Raw genomic sequence first — 14,482 nt, forward strand, 5'->3', positions numbered from 1 at the left:
TGTTCCCAGTTTTATGGAAAGGCTGTATTTAGGATTGTGATACTTGTGTTGCATAAAAGAGGCTGAACTTATAAAGATGGCTTACGCTTTGTTCCACCCACATTTCAACATGCTTCTTCTGAGTCACCATAATGACGCCCCGCTACATGTTTTTCTCCAGAAAGGACAAAAACACAAAGCATAGAACATAGTTTGTCATGTTCACAATGCTCTCTATGCCACTGCCTCCTGGAGATATGTGGGAGACAAACAACTATGTAGTAATAATGTCTCATAAAAACAAATCCACCAGAAAAAACAGTCAGTCCAGATTCCAGAGAGCTTTGTCAACACAGCAAAACTGATATTTTTTTCATCTTCGGGTAACATTGTTGATTTCTGCTGTTACATAACACAGCCAAACCTCCTTCACAGTTAAGCAACGTATCATGGGAGTGCCAACATGTTAAAGCCAAACACAGTGAGCCTGCAGATATGATTTCAAGCTGAAGAGCTAACTCAGGGGATTGAAGGAATCAAAGGCTTAGCGGAGATTTGAGCACTGCAGGTCCGTCTGAAACATCCTAATGTCAACACAATTGCCACTAAATCAGGGATTTTCTGAAGGCAGATTGAGATTGACACAATGCAAACAAGCTCTCCAAATCTGTATTTAACCGGTAAATACGTGCAAAAGGCTCAAATCGGGGACTGAAAGGTTAAAATCAGCCAGTGCATGTTGTGTATTATTGAATACTAATGTAATTATTTCACACAGGCTGTTTTTTTATTTTTCCTCCCACATAGTTTAAAACCTCTCTTGTGATAAGCAAAACAGCATATTTGAATTATTTAAAAGAATGCATAAAACATCAAAAGCTTGAACCACAACAGAAGAAGAGGTCGGATAGTGCTTGTTTTCAATGTTATGAAAACCTGTCCCCCATTCATGACAGACTGGCTTTGAGTTTGAATCTCTTGGTAATCCACTCAAATCCTGAATTAAGCAGGTTAATGGAGATTAGGAAGTAACACGATTTCCAATTTTAGTCCGATATACAGATGATAAATGTATTCATAGAGTATGGTTTTAGAAAAGTGTGTATTTTTCTTGCAGGTAGATACGCGACTGGAGGTCTTTAAGCGATAACACAATGCCCTTGAGCATGTTTTAAGTAGATTAAGGGAATCAGGAAGCCTAAACGAGGGCATGTTTAGGTTGAAAGACTTTAATAATTGATCCACTTAAAGACAGACTGTCTTTCTGCGGTCTCCCTGACAAACAGCAGGCAGCCAGCATCAGTTAGATCTGAAGCATTGTCTTGTTTTCTTCTTATCTCACACTCCGGGCTTTGCTGCCTCTCAAGCCCCTCACGCTGCCTTTGACTTTTGTATTTGCAGCCAATCTGTACTGCAGTCTATTTTCCTGGGTATTCTTCTTAAGATCCGCTCGTCATCTCTACCCCAGTTCAACGTGTACTTACCTGTCACTTCTTGTGCTTCTCGAGAACTGCACATAGTTCCTGAATGTACTCTCTGTAGATCTGTTGCATCTTGTGCTTGTTAAAACATGTAAAGGAATCTGCCAATACAGTGAAGTTTAATGATCAGTAATAACGGTTTGGAGATCATCTGGCAGGAAGGCAAATTAAACACAATGCATTACTTTGGATTTTCAATCTCTAAGGTAATTTTTTTTCAATTGTCTTTCAAGTTCATATTCTTTTGGCCATGGAAACATTTCATCCATATGACTAAGGACCTCTACAAATTACTTTTGTTAAAAAGAAAGTATTGTTGTTACTTGTGGTGAATAATTTACATACAAATGGCATTTTTGTGGGTGAAGTATTCCTCTAATAGCACAAATATGTAAAGTAGGAACTCTTAATATGTACAGTTTCTGCACCTTTTTATTAAAACAGTATAATTGAGTCTTTTAAATAGAAGTTTGTACAATAATGAAAATGGTGCAGAACTGAATGTACATAAATAAAACAAAAAGAAGATGGAGTAATGTACTGAAGGGGTTGGGAGGAGGCGGAAATGAAGACGGGGGTTAAAACATTCATATATTTATTTATTTCTGTCTTTGATTTATGCATGAATATACAATTCTGATCACATCATGCCAGCTCCTCTGGGAGCGTGTCTAGCAGATGCATCGTATGGAAATCAGGCTCTGAGGTTATATATACACACATGTGTGAGCCTCACAAAGAGAATGGGAGATAGATGCAGAGGGCTGTGTGGTTGTGTGTATTTATTTGTATTATTCTATGTATTTTTTTAGATGGGAATGTGACCAGAAAGCTAATAGAAATAATTGATCTTTGAATTGTGGTGGAGACCCAAGATCCATACCACATGTAACATTTAACCTCACAGGTTAAATGTTCACAGCTTTAATTCAGAGGCATGTGGTATAGCCACAGTTGGAACAAACTGGGCTTTAACTCCAAGTGAGAGGTTAAATATACACAATCACTGATAAAAAGAGCCCAGCATGGCTAGCTTTAGCCCAACAAACTGCAAAAGACATATTGAAGGGACAACCTCTTCCTCTTAGCCGTATGCTGCCCTGCGCAGCATCTTTGGCTACTGTTCATGGTAATGAGGTGCTCTGTTACTGAACAGCAGGATGAAAGCATTTTACCCTGGGGCCTGCTGGGACCAGCTTGTACAAAGCAAAGGGAAGGAAAGAAAAATCAAAGTTATGCTCACAAACTTGATGACAGAGTTAGCGACGCGGCTGACGTCACTCTCCCACGTTTAACATCAGCCTCCGCTCACATGGCGAGCTGTTTCAAATGTTCCCATCCAACCCTGGAAACACACTTTTTTGTAGCCATCTCCTCTACTCTCAGCATCACTTGGCCACTGTGGATGGTTTCCATGGTAACACCACCCACAGGAGCCGGCTACCTTCCCTGTTACCGTAGCAACTAGTTCCCTACAGAATTTCAAGCATGTCACTCAGTCTCTCTCACTCCTGCTCGTTATCGGTCAGCCTCTCTGTCTCTCTCTCTGTCTCTTAAACGACTCCCAACATGTTTATTTGGACTTTCTTTCCTGGGCAGGACTCTAAACTCTGGCTTAATGGTTTGTTAGCTTTCCCTTATCGCTGTCTGTTGGTGGTTTACATTCCACTTAAATTACTTGCAATACTGGGAACTGCTGAGCTGTGCTCATTGAGATAAGAGCAGACTAAAACTTAAATGTTTCCACTATAGTGTTGGGAATAATGTCTAATAAAATAATTAATTGAATCATTGATAATATCATCTGTATATAAACAAGAATAGAGTGAAGAAAGTTGAAGAGAGTGTAATTATAGCTGTGCAAAGGCATAACAAAAACTTAAATTAGATAATGGATAAGCAGCCAGAAGAACTGATGGAAAATGGAGAAACAGCAAGAAAATGAATCATCATCCATACTGGTTTATCTCGACACCCCTTCAAACTATTTGGTAAACAATTAATAATAAAAGCCATTCACCATTACAAATGTAAAAGGGGTTGCCTCTGTTTCATATTAACTCAATATCTTTGGGTTGTACTGAATTTCAGACATATCAGAAATATTTTATTAATAGATATTTTCTTAGATTAAAGAAATCTACCGATTTATAATTTGAAAGACAGCCACATGTAATATCTATATGTGTTCTATAATATATTGATGGTTTTAACGATGTATGCAATATTCAACATTTACTGGTAAAGTATATTACTCCCCTATTATTGACACCATTATATTGTATTTTTTCTTTCAATTACCCCACTCGTAATTAATCACAATGTGATGACTCAGTAGATGACTTAACGATTCGTCACATTCTTCTGATTCTTCTGCTTTAGAGACAAACAACAGATCATCCTTACACTAGTTTTAATTATCGATTTGGAAGACTTCTTTTAGGTGTTCTCATAACCACTACTAAAAAACATTTGATATGTGCAAATTAGAATGATCTGATTATCACTGTTAAATAAAGACTAACATGATAAATCACCTCACATACAGTTTGATAAATCCACTGACGAGGAATAACAATGCAAACTGAGATCATGCCAGGCGGACATGTCCTGTCTTGCTTTCTCAGTGTTATTTTAGACCGGGCCACTCTTGTGAGATAATGAGTGCTGGCTGTGCAGTCTGCGAGTCTGTGCTGCAGAATCACTCAGTAGATTAAATATTAGTGTTATCTCATTTCCTAAAGCCATGAAGTCTCAGCAGAGCGTCCAACTGAAGGGAAAATGGTTTAATCATTGAGACAATCTGTACAAAAGACCCCACACTGAGGGCCTACAACCTCCATTTGTGTTTTCCCCTTTTATTACAATCTTTTCACCACCAGACTTGTGCGAGGAATCTAATTTTTCAGGCGAGTTTGGGTGAGCATTGATAACCAGCACAGCTTGGCCTTGGCGAGCATGATGACCCTGAGCTGAGAAAAGAGTGGAATACTATCTGTCTGTCTCCATCACTGAATCTTATTGTGATGAACAACAGGAGCAGCCACACCTGAGTCTCATCATCTATAGCAGCCTGTTTGTTTACAGTAGGCAAGCCTTCTGTGTATTCTGTATGGAATGGAGGCAGGGTCAATTGCAGGAAGCCTTGGAGAATCTAAGCTTGCTGAATACACAGCATCGAGTCAAATGCTATGGGAACACTTTATCTCAGGGGAAGAGGAGGGTATATTTGAGACTCTGCAATAAATAACCATCCTAATATACATTAGCACTGGCAAATAAACAACAGCTGGGAAATATTTTGGTTGTAAATCTTGATTAAATATTAATATAACATAAAAAGCCCTAGTACTGGTTATCAATCCAATACTAAGCTAACTTTACTGCTTACACATACACCTCACATAGCTGAATGCAACAAGTTCACACCAGTTGTCTGGGGATTGTCAAAAAGCATTATAGGACATTTATTTAATCACTAGAAGATTTTATAGAATGTATTATTAGAAAATTGGTACAACCAAATTGCCAATATCAGTGAATCCTCACAACAAAACAAAAATGCCCACTGTATTGTATTCGTTCATATTGTAGGAATATCTTATGTTAAACCCCTTCCGTTCGAGTGTCCTAGTAAGGTGTAGGGACAATAGAGAACCAGCATGTGCCGATAAAGACAGACAGTCAGTCAGACGTATAAACATTTCAAGAATGAAGAAAACAAATGCAAAAGAAGCAAAGTGCAGAATAAAAATAAATAAAAAGAAGGGTGAGTTTGAAGCATCAATTATTCAAGGACTAACTGTAAGCATACATAAGGAAAGTGAAAATATGTCACTGGCCACTGAAAGCTGCTGAGGCAGATGGAGGGGCAGTGTCTGGGAGAGTGGGGAGGGGGGGGAAGGGAGTGCCTTTGGGATGAGGCAGGGGCGGNGGGCTGCAGCAAGGCGGAGACACGGGTGGGGATTTTTTTCTTTGTGTTCTGTAGAGCAAGGGTGGGGAGTAGACCTGGAGGGTGGGTACAATAACAATGGGATGGGGGGTTACAAAAAATAAAACAGGTAGTATCAAGAGGAAGGATTGGCAGAGTGTTGAGAGGGTGCGTGACAAGTGCTAAAGCCCCGTTGACAAGCGAGAGCCCAGACCTTTCCACGGCGTTCAATAATTGATGCGGCTTCTGCAACGTGCCATCTTTATAAAGCAGCTAGTCTGTGGGAAATGTGCCTGTATTTCTGAGCTATCTGTGTAATACCACTGTACGTTTGTGAATTAGTGTCTTAGAAAAGAGTGTTGAGTCCTTCCAATAGGAGTGTTTTTTTATGCGTGTGCAAATTATTGTGGAATGAAAGGGCCAAAATAGAATATATGTTTCCCTCCATAGCAGCTCACAATGTTTCCCCGTAGACTGTAAATCCTGGCTGGATCAGTCTCCGTGGGCCTCGACAATTCCTTACTCCCTTAAAACCTGCAGCCACGAATGTTAAGGAAATTAGATTTTTTTTTCGCAGTCCCACTTCAATAAAACTCCAGTCTGGCCACAGGGTTTTTTCTTGAATCTACCTTCGCCCCCACACTCCCTCGTCTCATTTGAAGGCCACCTGTGAATACATGTACATGACAGAGATGGATCTCTCTGCTCTCCCAGCTGCCCGGGCTCAGCAGCTATAGGGCTGGGTTCCTCCATTAGCATGCACTCCACCCTGCAGCCCACATTACATTCTACATGCTCTACATCACTTAGACACTCTCCATCCTCCCTCACCCTCTCCGTTTTCTCAAGTCATTCGCCGTGCCAGGGCAATCCCCGCTCTCTCCCTCTCTCCATCTCAACCAGCCCTAAATCTGTTTCACTGCGCTCTCTCTTTTGCCTCCTGAACATGGACGACAAGTGTTATCACCACACTGCAGATGTTTTTGAAGGGGGCTGCTCTGAAACCTCCCACTGGCTGCTGCAGGACTAAACATCTCGCTTCGCCTTGGCATTAAACTTTTCTGCAGAAATCCAACCCATTAGGCTTACTGAGGCGTGTGTGCAGGATGTGAAGACCTTGGGCTGTAGTGGTATCTCTGCCCTGCATACTCTGGAGGAAAGCCACAGCTGGATGTAATCAGGACGGTATGCTAGTTTCTCAACCCCTCAAGGTGACACTGAGCAAACTCATGACATTCGCAAACACACACAGAAAACACCTGTAAATCCACGCAGTCCCTGGGCTTCAGCTTTTACAAGCAATTGAGATTTCATCTGCAAGTACTCAATTCCAGAAAAGGTCCCATCTACATGTATTTCATATGTGACATTCAGTAAGAATGATGAAAGGTTGTGAAGCTTTGGGAAGTTATTTTTGAATGCTTATATAACCTAGAAAACAGCCATGTGATTTGGAAAAACATAACAATTAACTCATCAAATGCAGTGCATCCGGTTATGCATGACAGGTTATAAAGATGGCACAAAGAGGTGAGCGTTGCAATCAAACATTATTGAATGCTAAATTGGGAATTACTCTCTTTCCAGCTGAGACCTATCATTTGAAATGTTGCAGAAAGGCCAGGAGACTAGATGAAAATCGTCTCAACCACGATTTGGCAGAGCTTTCCTGAATCTAGGGAGGAGCCGTGCAAATATGCAATTAATGTTAAAGTTATTTTCAGCAATAAAGCTGGAAGAACTCCCAGCCTGGAGATACACATTCGTTCATTCACAATCTAAAAAGACAAGAAGTGATAATAGACATTTAATAAACCCTATGACCTTTTGAAGCACGCAGCACAAGGCACTGTTTCAATGTTTCTGATTGGAAGAATGGCCAACATGGCGCATTCATTTCTTTCATTAGACTGTCACCTCTACTAAAAGCTCAATGCAAGGGCACTTTTACCTCTGTCCTTTCCTAAAAACACTATCTCTTAAAATATTATTAAGCAACAAAAATACCTGGAATACGTTGTAGTTTAAGCATGTGGTTACATTTGCAAACTAAAAACTGCTTCGTTAGATTAAGGAAAAGATAATGATTGGGCTTTAAATAAGTATGTGTTGCAACATTAAATTACATATATAAATTCAGTACATAATTGACTTGCCGTGGGTTAATACATTAATATATAAGTTAAAATAAGTGTAAGTAAGTAAGGGAACACAAGCGGTCTTCTTGGTGAAAATCTGTTTTTTTCGGATACTTTTTCCACCCAGCCTCTTCCCTATCACGTATTTGTGATACTTCATAAGCAAACCAAAAAATAAAACTTCAGGCACACAACATATGTAATTCAGAAGAAACAGTTTTTCCCTCTAAACATATTTGACAATGCAGCTCACTGTATGGGAGTGAAATGTTTAGGAGACCCGGCTGTTCCTCAGGTACAGAGTAGCTCTCATTTCAAGAGGACCTGCAGAATTAAATCCAGGTGTTAAAAGTGTGCTGCACTTCCAAAACCTTGGAAAGGAAGTCAGACACGGGAACAGGGGTAAAACATGTGATACAACAAAATGGTACGTTTTATGCCCACTGGCACACGGATATAGTAGAGAATAGCAAGCGCACGGAAATCCATTAGTGGAACCTGATTATCTCTTGGCTCTAAAATTAATTAAGTGAGTGTAGGGCAGTGTGTGTGTGTGTGTGTGTGTGTGTGTTTGTGTGTTTGAGAGAGGGAGAGAAAGAGAGAGAGAGAGAGATCTGGTTATCCTTATCTTTTTCCTTGTTTTTTTCCCAACAAATCGTCTTGTGTTACTGCATAGAGAGGCAGATGGGGGTGGGAGGTGCATGGATCTGAATAGCTGTATTCCAGCACGAGGCCTGATATTGCTGTTTGGGAGGAGCTGCAACTTTATGACTCATCATTTTTATTTTAATCTCTAGCCGTACTTTAATCTGCTTCCTATCCTTCCGCTGTTTCCTTCCATTTTCTCTCCCTCCCTTTATGTTTCATACACTCCCAGATTTCTGTATTTCCTGAAACCTGTAGGTACGGTGGGATTTTCCGAGAGTGCCACCAATCTTTTTCTGAAGCCTCTCTGGAGCCGAGTGCTCGTGCTCAGGTTCATGCTGCAGTCATTTATCTTGATAAATACAGAACTTGATGAAAAAGCTGAGCACGTATGGAGTCTTTAGTCTCACATGCTTTTTATCACATCCGGCTACACCAAACACAATCTTTATATGAAGCTTTCATAGATCAGGTTTTCCTTTGTGGTGGTTTTTCTGTAGCTAAATCTCACAAGCTGCAGTCTGGTGTTTTGACAAGTGAGAACTCTCATTGCCATAGTTATTCCCCAATGTTTGTAATCTTAAAGAGAGCGCCTGGGTGGTCTGACAAAACATATCCCAGGGTGATACGATTGTTTAGCTTTGTGCTTTATGATAATACGTATTTGAAACTGTTAGTAGAACCATTGCTGCAGTAGCTGTTTCGTCAATATCTCCAATTGTATGAGAGCAGTATAGCAAATGTTGCAAATCATTGAACAGGACAGCTAAATGATAATATCAGATTTGTTTAAATTCATGTTGCATCAATGCGAGAAGTACTTGGAGTGATAGAATATTCAATTCCCTCCTCATAAAAAAATACATTTCTGTGAGGTAATGTGATTACATTGATATACCGGGAAACATTTGAAGTAATCATGACAAGATTGCTTAATATTGGTAAAATGTCATTATATATCATTCAGTAATAAGAGCTGAAACAATTCGTCAATCAACAGATGTAATTAGCAACCATTTTGAAAGTCAATAAGTCATTCAAGTAAAATATATTTGAAGCAAACACTCTTGTTTTCCTTATTTGTTCTGATAGGAAACTGAATACCTTTAGGGATGGGAGTGTTGGTTGCACCAAACAATATTCCTGAATATGTCAACTCATGCTTTAGGAAAATGTTATCAATGCTCATCAAAATATCTAAGTTCAATGAATAAAAAAGCTAGCCACAAAGGCCTGATTTTTGGACAAACCCAGAAGATTAAATGTCTGGTAAATCTAGGTACTTCTAATCCATGCGAAAAAATCATGGGGAGAATGGCATTTTACAAAAATGTTATCAAGATCTGAGTATATGTTACATCACCTACCCATATAATATTGTATGCATCACAATCATAATGTGATTAAAACGGTACATTGCCTACTCCTATTAAATATGAAAGAGCACATGTGACCCATAGAAAACCTGCTGGCACACACAACCCAAAAAAGTTAATACAATATTCTATGCTCCATGCATGTCAGACTTCATGATGTAGAAATGTACAGGCTGCCTAAAAAGGTGGTTGTCATATTTTCACGCTTGACCTTTAGTATCATGTCAATTATCTAAATGCTCTTGGGGCTGTGACAAGTAAAATACTCGCAGCTGACACACCTAGGAAGCCCAAATAGGACTTGAGTGACATATGTGACAACTTAGCATCAATGTATCCAACCAATCAGAACACAGTATGATGCTTGATATGTATTTCAGTTAATAAATGATCATGGCTTTATAATTCAGAACACTGAATGGAAGTGTAATTTGATTATATTCTGATTATCCCAGTGCACTGACACATATAAATGTAACACTATTAAAGAGAGATCAAAACAAATGTATCCAATTTGCACATTTCCATCTGAATAAATGTTGAGTAAATTAGGGGAGGCTGACAGTTTTATTGGGGCTAATACCACAGTGTAATCCAGCCAGCCAACCCTCTCAGAGTAATCTTCAATGTAAACCTTCATGGGCAGGTCTCCTTGTATGAAGCTAAAGCCTGTTCCTCAGCATAGCAGTAATCCCACTAAGGCTCTTAGAGAAGTGAAATTATTTCAAAATGAAAGGAGAGGCTTTATGAGTGTTGCAGAATCACTGTGGAAGATGGCTAATAAATAAACATCTCACAAATCCTCTTAGGAACTTGGGCAGACTCTGAACCAACAGACAGGATGCTCAGTTATCTACCTCTGACTGTAGCTTCATTCACTCTTAATTTCCAGGTGGAAAAGTATGTCTGACCTGAACCACAGCTCCAGCTGGGACATCATGACTCATCCTCCCCCCCTCCCTCCCCCATACCATCCACACTCACCTCCAAACACCACCCTGTTTCTACACACAAATGTCCATGCTCCAACCTGAATTAATGCCTCAGGTCTATTACAGGAATGAGATGATGGGTGATGGAGTAGTTATTGAAAATGAAAGTCCATCAAACTGCGTGTCTGCTGATAAGACAGTGGGAAGGTGGAAGCAGCTGTCGTTCTCTAACAGAGACTTTCACTATCTCTTCTCTACATATTGATGGAGACAGATGCCAATAGAATGACTCCACATCTCGCACTAGAATACTCTGTATTGCACTCTATGTCCAATGATATATCAATGTCAGCCCCTCTTCGATGATCAGTTTATTCGGATATTTAGAAATAGAGGTAGGCCTTTATGAAAGAACATGATCCACCGAAAATCTAAGAACACTTTTTTCTTATCTATTCAGTGATTTGCCATCAAAACCAAAAATTTAACACAGAAAAGCAATTGAATATGCATGACTCCATCCTGCTGAAGAGCTGCACCACTCCTCTAAAAAGGACGGATGCAAGCTGATTCCTTTCTCTCTGACAAGGCCAGATGGGACGCAATGAGATGGGATTTGATTTCCATCCTTCCAAACAGAAAAGCCTGAGTGACATTTTTTCCATATCTGATACAGGCCCCGACTTGACGCAGCAAACCGAATACACTGTAAACCACATCTTCATAAAGCCTTTTATATTTACGACCTGAATTCCGGCTATCATTTATATTTTACTGCAGCATTTGCATTTGTAAATCCTCTCTCTATCACTGCCTTTTGGTGGACGTTGCGTGCCATTACTCTTGTTGACATAGGACGGAGCCAGAGGATGCATTTACAAATTAAACATGCCCTAGATTGATAAGGGTGCGTGTCAGCAATAAGGAGATAGAGGCAGCTGTAGCCTATGCTTTGCATGTGTAATGGCGACATTAACTATGATAACGCATCATTTTATAAAAAAAGTCACATCGACATTCAGCTTAACAGAAGGCAAGATTACATTGTGCCATTGGTACAAATGGTTCAGATTGTGTTGCTCTTACCTCGACGTTGTCCAGCACGCAGTAGGACAATACAGCCATTAATATTGGTATTGCGGTATGTCCCATTTTCTCGCTTTCTTTTATATTTGTTATAACGAAGTTAAATGTTAAATAACTGCCTCCACCATAAGCTGTCTGGTTACATCAGCTGAAGTGATGGACACTGCGTTCGTCGGGCGCCTTCCTGCGATATCTCCTGCGTCTGCGTCCTGCTCACTCTCGCCAACGGGTTCTCCAATGGCAGCCTGGGATATTATGAGGATGAAGCCTGACAGAACCAAGCCCTCTTTCTGCGGGTATTTATCACAGAGTTTACTTATGGTGTCCTCACGGTGGCTTGGTAAAGGGGGACATCTGGTGGTGTATGTGAAGACTGCACAGAATTACAGCGTCAGTTTGAGGGAAGATCCCCCTGAAAATAGAATACCAATAGACATTACTGACAGTTTTAATGTGTGGGTTTACATATAACATTAACAGCAAGCAGACTTACTGTAGGAAGACCTCATCCAGGAGGTTTCATTCAAAAATGCTCCTCAAGTAAAAGTACAAAAGCATTGGCATACAAATAGGCTACTTAAAGTAGCCTACAAACAGGGGTGGCGCCAGGGGGGAGCTAGGGGGTGCTGAAGCACCCCCCAGGATTGCCAAAGCACCCCCTAAGCACCCCCAAGAAATATATGTTTTTTTCGAATTTTTTTAATTTTTTAATTACCCGTCGCGTGCGTGTTTACCGAGCACGGTGTGTGTTAGTGTTAGGAGGGGGTTTCTGTGTGGTCTCAGTCCTCGAACTTACTTTTGTGTGCTCTTTCGGTCTTAAGGATTCTCTGAAATGAACACCATGCCCAAAGATGCTACAGATAAATTACCACGTACTTTAGCAAAAGAGAAATCGAAAAGTCCACCCAAAAACTAACATCCAACAGGGTGTGCACCTGCAATTATTCCTGATGACCTCGGGTATATTTTTCCACCCCTCATTTTCATGCGACTAGAAGTAAAACACATCTTAGTGAAATACCGACAATCGTTTATGTAGAACACCGTGGACGCTCTATGTGAAAAACAATGATTATACGATGTGCTCATTCCCATACGTGATGAATTGTAGTTTTCACAGTGTTTGCGATTAAATCGGATTACCCTATCCAGTTTTAGATTACCCAGACCGGAAGCCGGGAATAGTGGGACACGAACCGAAATACGAAAAACCAGTTGTAGACAAAAACAAAGGGTGTAAAGCGGGTAACTTCCATTAAGTTATCGAAAGGATTNACACTTTAGTGACTTCCTGTTAGCTGGAGCGCCAAATTATTTGCTAACAGCAAAGTGACAAATGGATCGTTTTTTAGTCCTTAAACGTCCACGTGTGGACACTCAATCAAAACCACCTGAAAGCGAGAGGGATTCTGCACATAATAGGCCTCGTGAGTACAAGTAGCTTACTTCTGGCTCTCTGTGTTTCATTCAAGCTCTGCTCTGTGTGTGGCACGAGCCTATTCGGTGGGTCTCTACCGGAGATCGTTGTGGTTAGCATCAAGCTAACGGATATAAGGAGCTTTTTCAACAACAAAGTGGAGGGAGAACTCTCTCCTGTCAGACTGAGAGTCTCAAATAACCTCAGCTCAGGTGGAGTAAAGGACTCTCAGTGTTTAGATAGTTAACTTTAGCCTAGTTAGCCTAGTTATCTACAATATAAGCATTAACATGCTTATATTGTAATTAACATGCTTATATTGTAGTTCTAAGTGCACTGCCTTGCGGCCTGTAGCACCATCCTTGATGGAGCATATGTGTGGGCAGGCAAGGAGTGAGCAGAGAGTAGAGTAGTTGTCGATTTTTTTTTTGTTTTCTGTGACTATCTGCCTCACCCTGTCAGACTTTCAGTTGCGCGCGCTACTAAAGAGACGTGTTACCATGGAAACCAAACAATGGTGTAGCTGTAATAAAGTCCGAGTGGAAACAGTCCTGAGTAAATCTGATTTAGTCAGAAATCGGGAGAAATGCGGGAGAAATATGACCCCAGGAGGAAACCGGGAGAGGGCAATGAAATCGGGAGTCTCCCGCGAAAATCGGGAGGGTTAACAAGTATGAGTTGCAGTAGAAAATTCAACTGTAGCGCTGGTGCATTAATGGGAAACCCTTAAAGTTTGAGCACCCTCTATGAAACGTCAAGCTACCCCACAGCACCCCCTAGAGAAAATCTCTGGCGCCGCCACTGCCTACAAACAGTAAAAGTAGCCTACTCAATATGTAGATTGGCCCATTTCCGAATAATGTTGGGCTACATGTTTTTATTATACTTATTGTATGCATTAAAGTGTTTATCACAGCTGGTAAAGGTGCAGCTAGTTTTAATGACTTTGTATACTGCAGCGTAGCTTGTGAATTTACTCCAGGTGGAACTAATGAGTTGATTATATTTCACATCATTAATCTAAATCTGCAAAGTAACTAAAGATATTAAATAAATGTAGTGGTCTAAAAGTAAACCATTTACCTTCTTTTTTGTCTGATATATTTTCCATACAAAAAGTTTGAATCAGGTTATTTAAAAAAAAAAAAAAACACGCCTTCATTCTTATAAAAAAAACTAAAATGTATGAATAATCAAAAAGAAATTCCTACAAAGTTAACACCTTGAATAAATAAATCTAATATAATTTATAAAATGCGTATACATGGTCACACAGTGGTTACAGCTAGGAAACGAAGCAAACTGTTACTTAAAATTGCATCCAAAAACCCGTCCACATCATCCCCCATAATGATCTTAAGGTTACACATTTTTTAGGCATATTGGGATTGATTATTGCTCTGTGATATAGTCTAGGCCTATACACTCCTTATGTTTATGTACACATTAGGCCTATACATTTATAATGTAGGTCTGCATATTTTAAAGAAAAAATAT

At 40.0% G+C, this 14,482-nt stretch overlaps 1 protein-coding gene across 3 annotated transcripts in view; it reads right to left on the minus strand.

The window, feature by feature from the left end:
- aplp1 (amyloid beta (A4) precursor-like protein 1) overlaps positions 1 to 11,830 on the minus strand; it is a 32,895-nt gene extending 21,065 nt beyond the window's left edge. For 2 of the 3 annotated variants that reach the window (XM_010789687.1, XM_010789686.1), the window contains exon 1: positions 11,569 to 11,829. In XM_010789687.1, the coding sequence (XP_010787989.1) occupies positions 11,569 to 11,634 (66 nt within the window). In that variant the 5' untranslated portion in view covers positions 11,635 to 11,829. Of the gene's footprint in view, positions 1 to 11,568 lie in introns of all 3 variants that reach the window. The other variant, XM_010789688.1, reaches the window with a different exon arrangement.
- Positions 11,831 to 14,482: the final 2,652 nt, after the last annotated feature.

Source organism: Notothenia coriiceps, unplaced genomic scaffold (assembly GCF_000735185.1).
Source record: "Notothenia coriiceps isolate Sejong01 unplaced genomic scaffold, NC01 NC01_scaffold00033176, whole genome shotgun sequence".
NCBI lineage: Eukaryota > Metazoa > Chordata > Actinopteri > Perciformes > Nototheniidae > Notothenia > Notothenia coriiceps.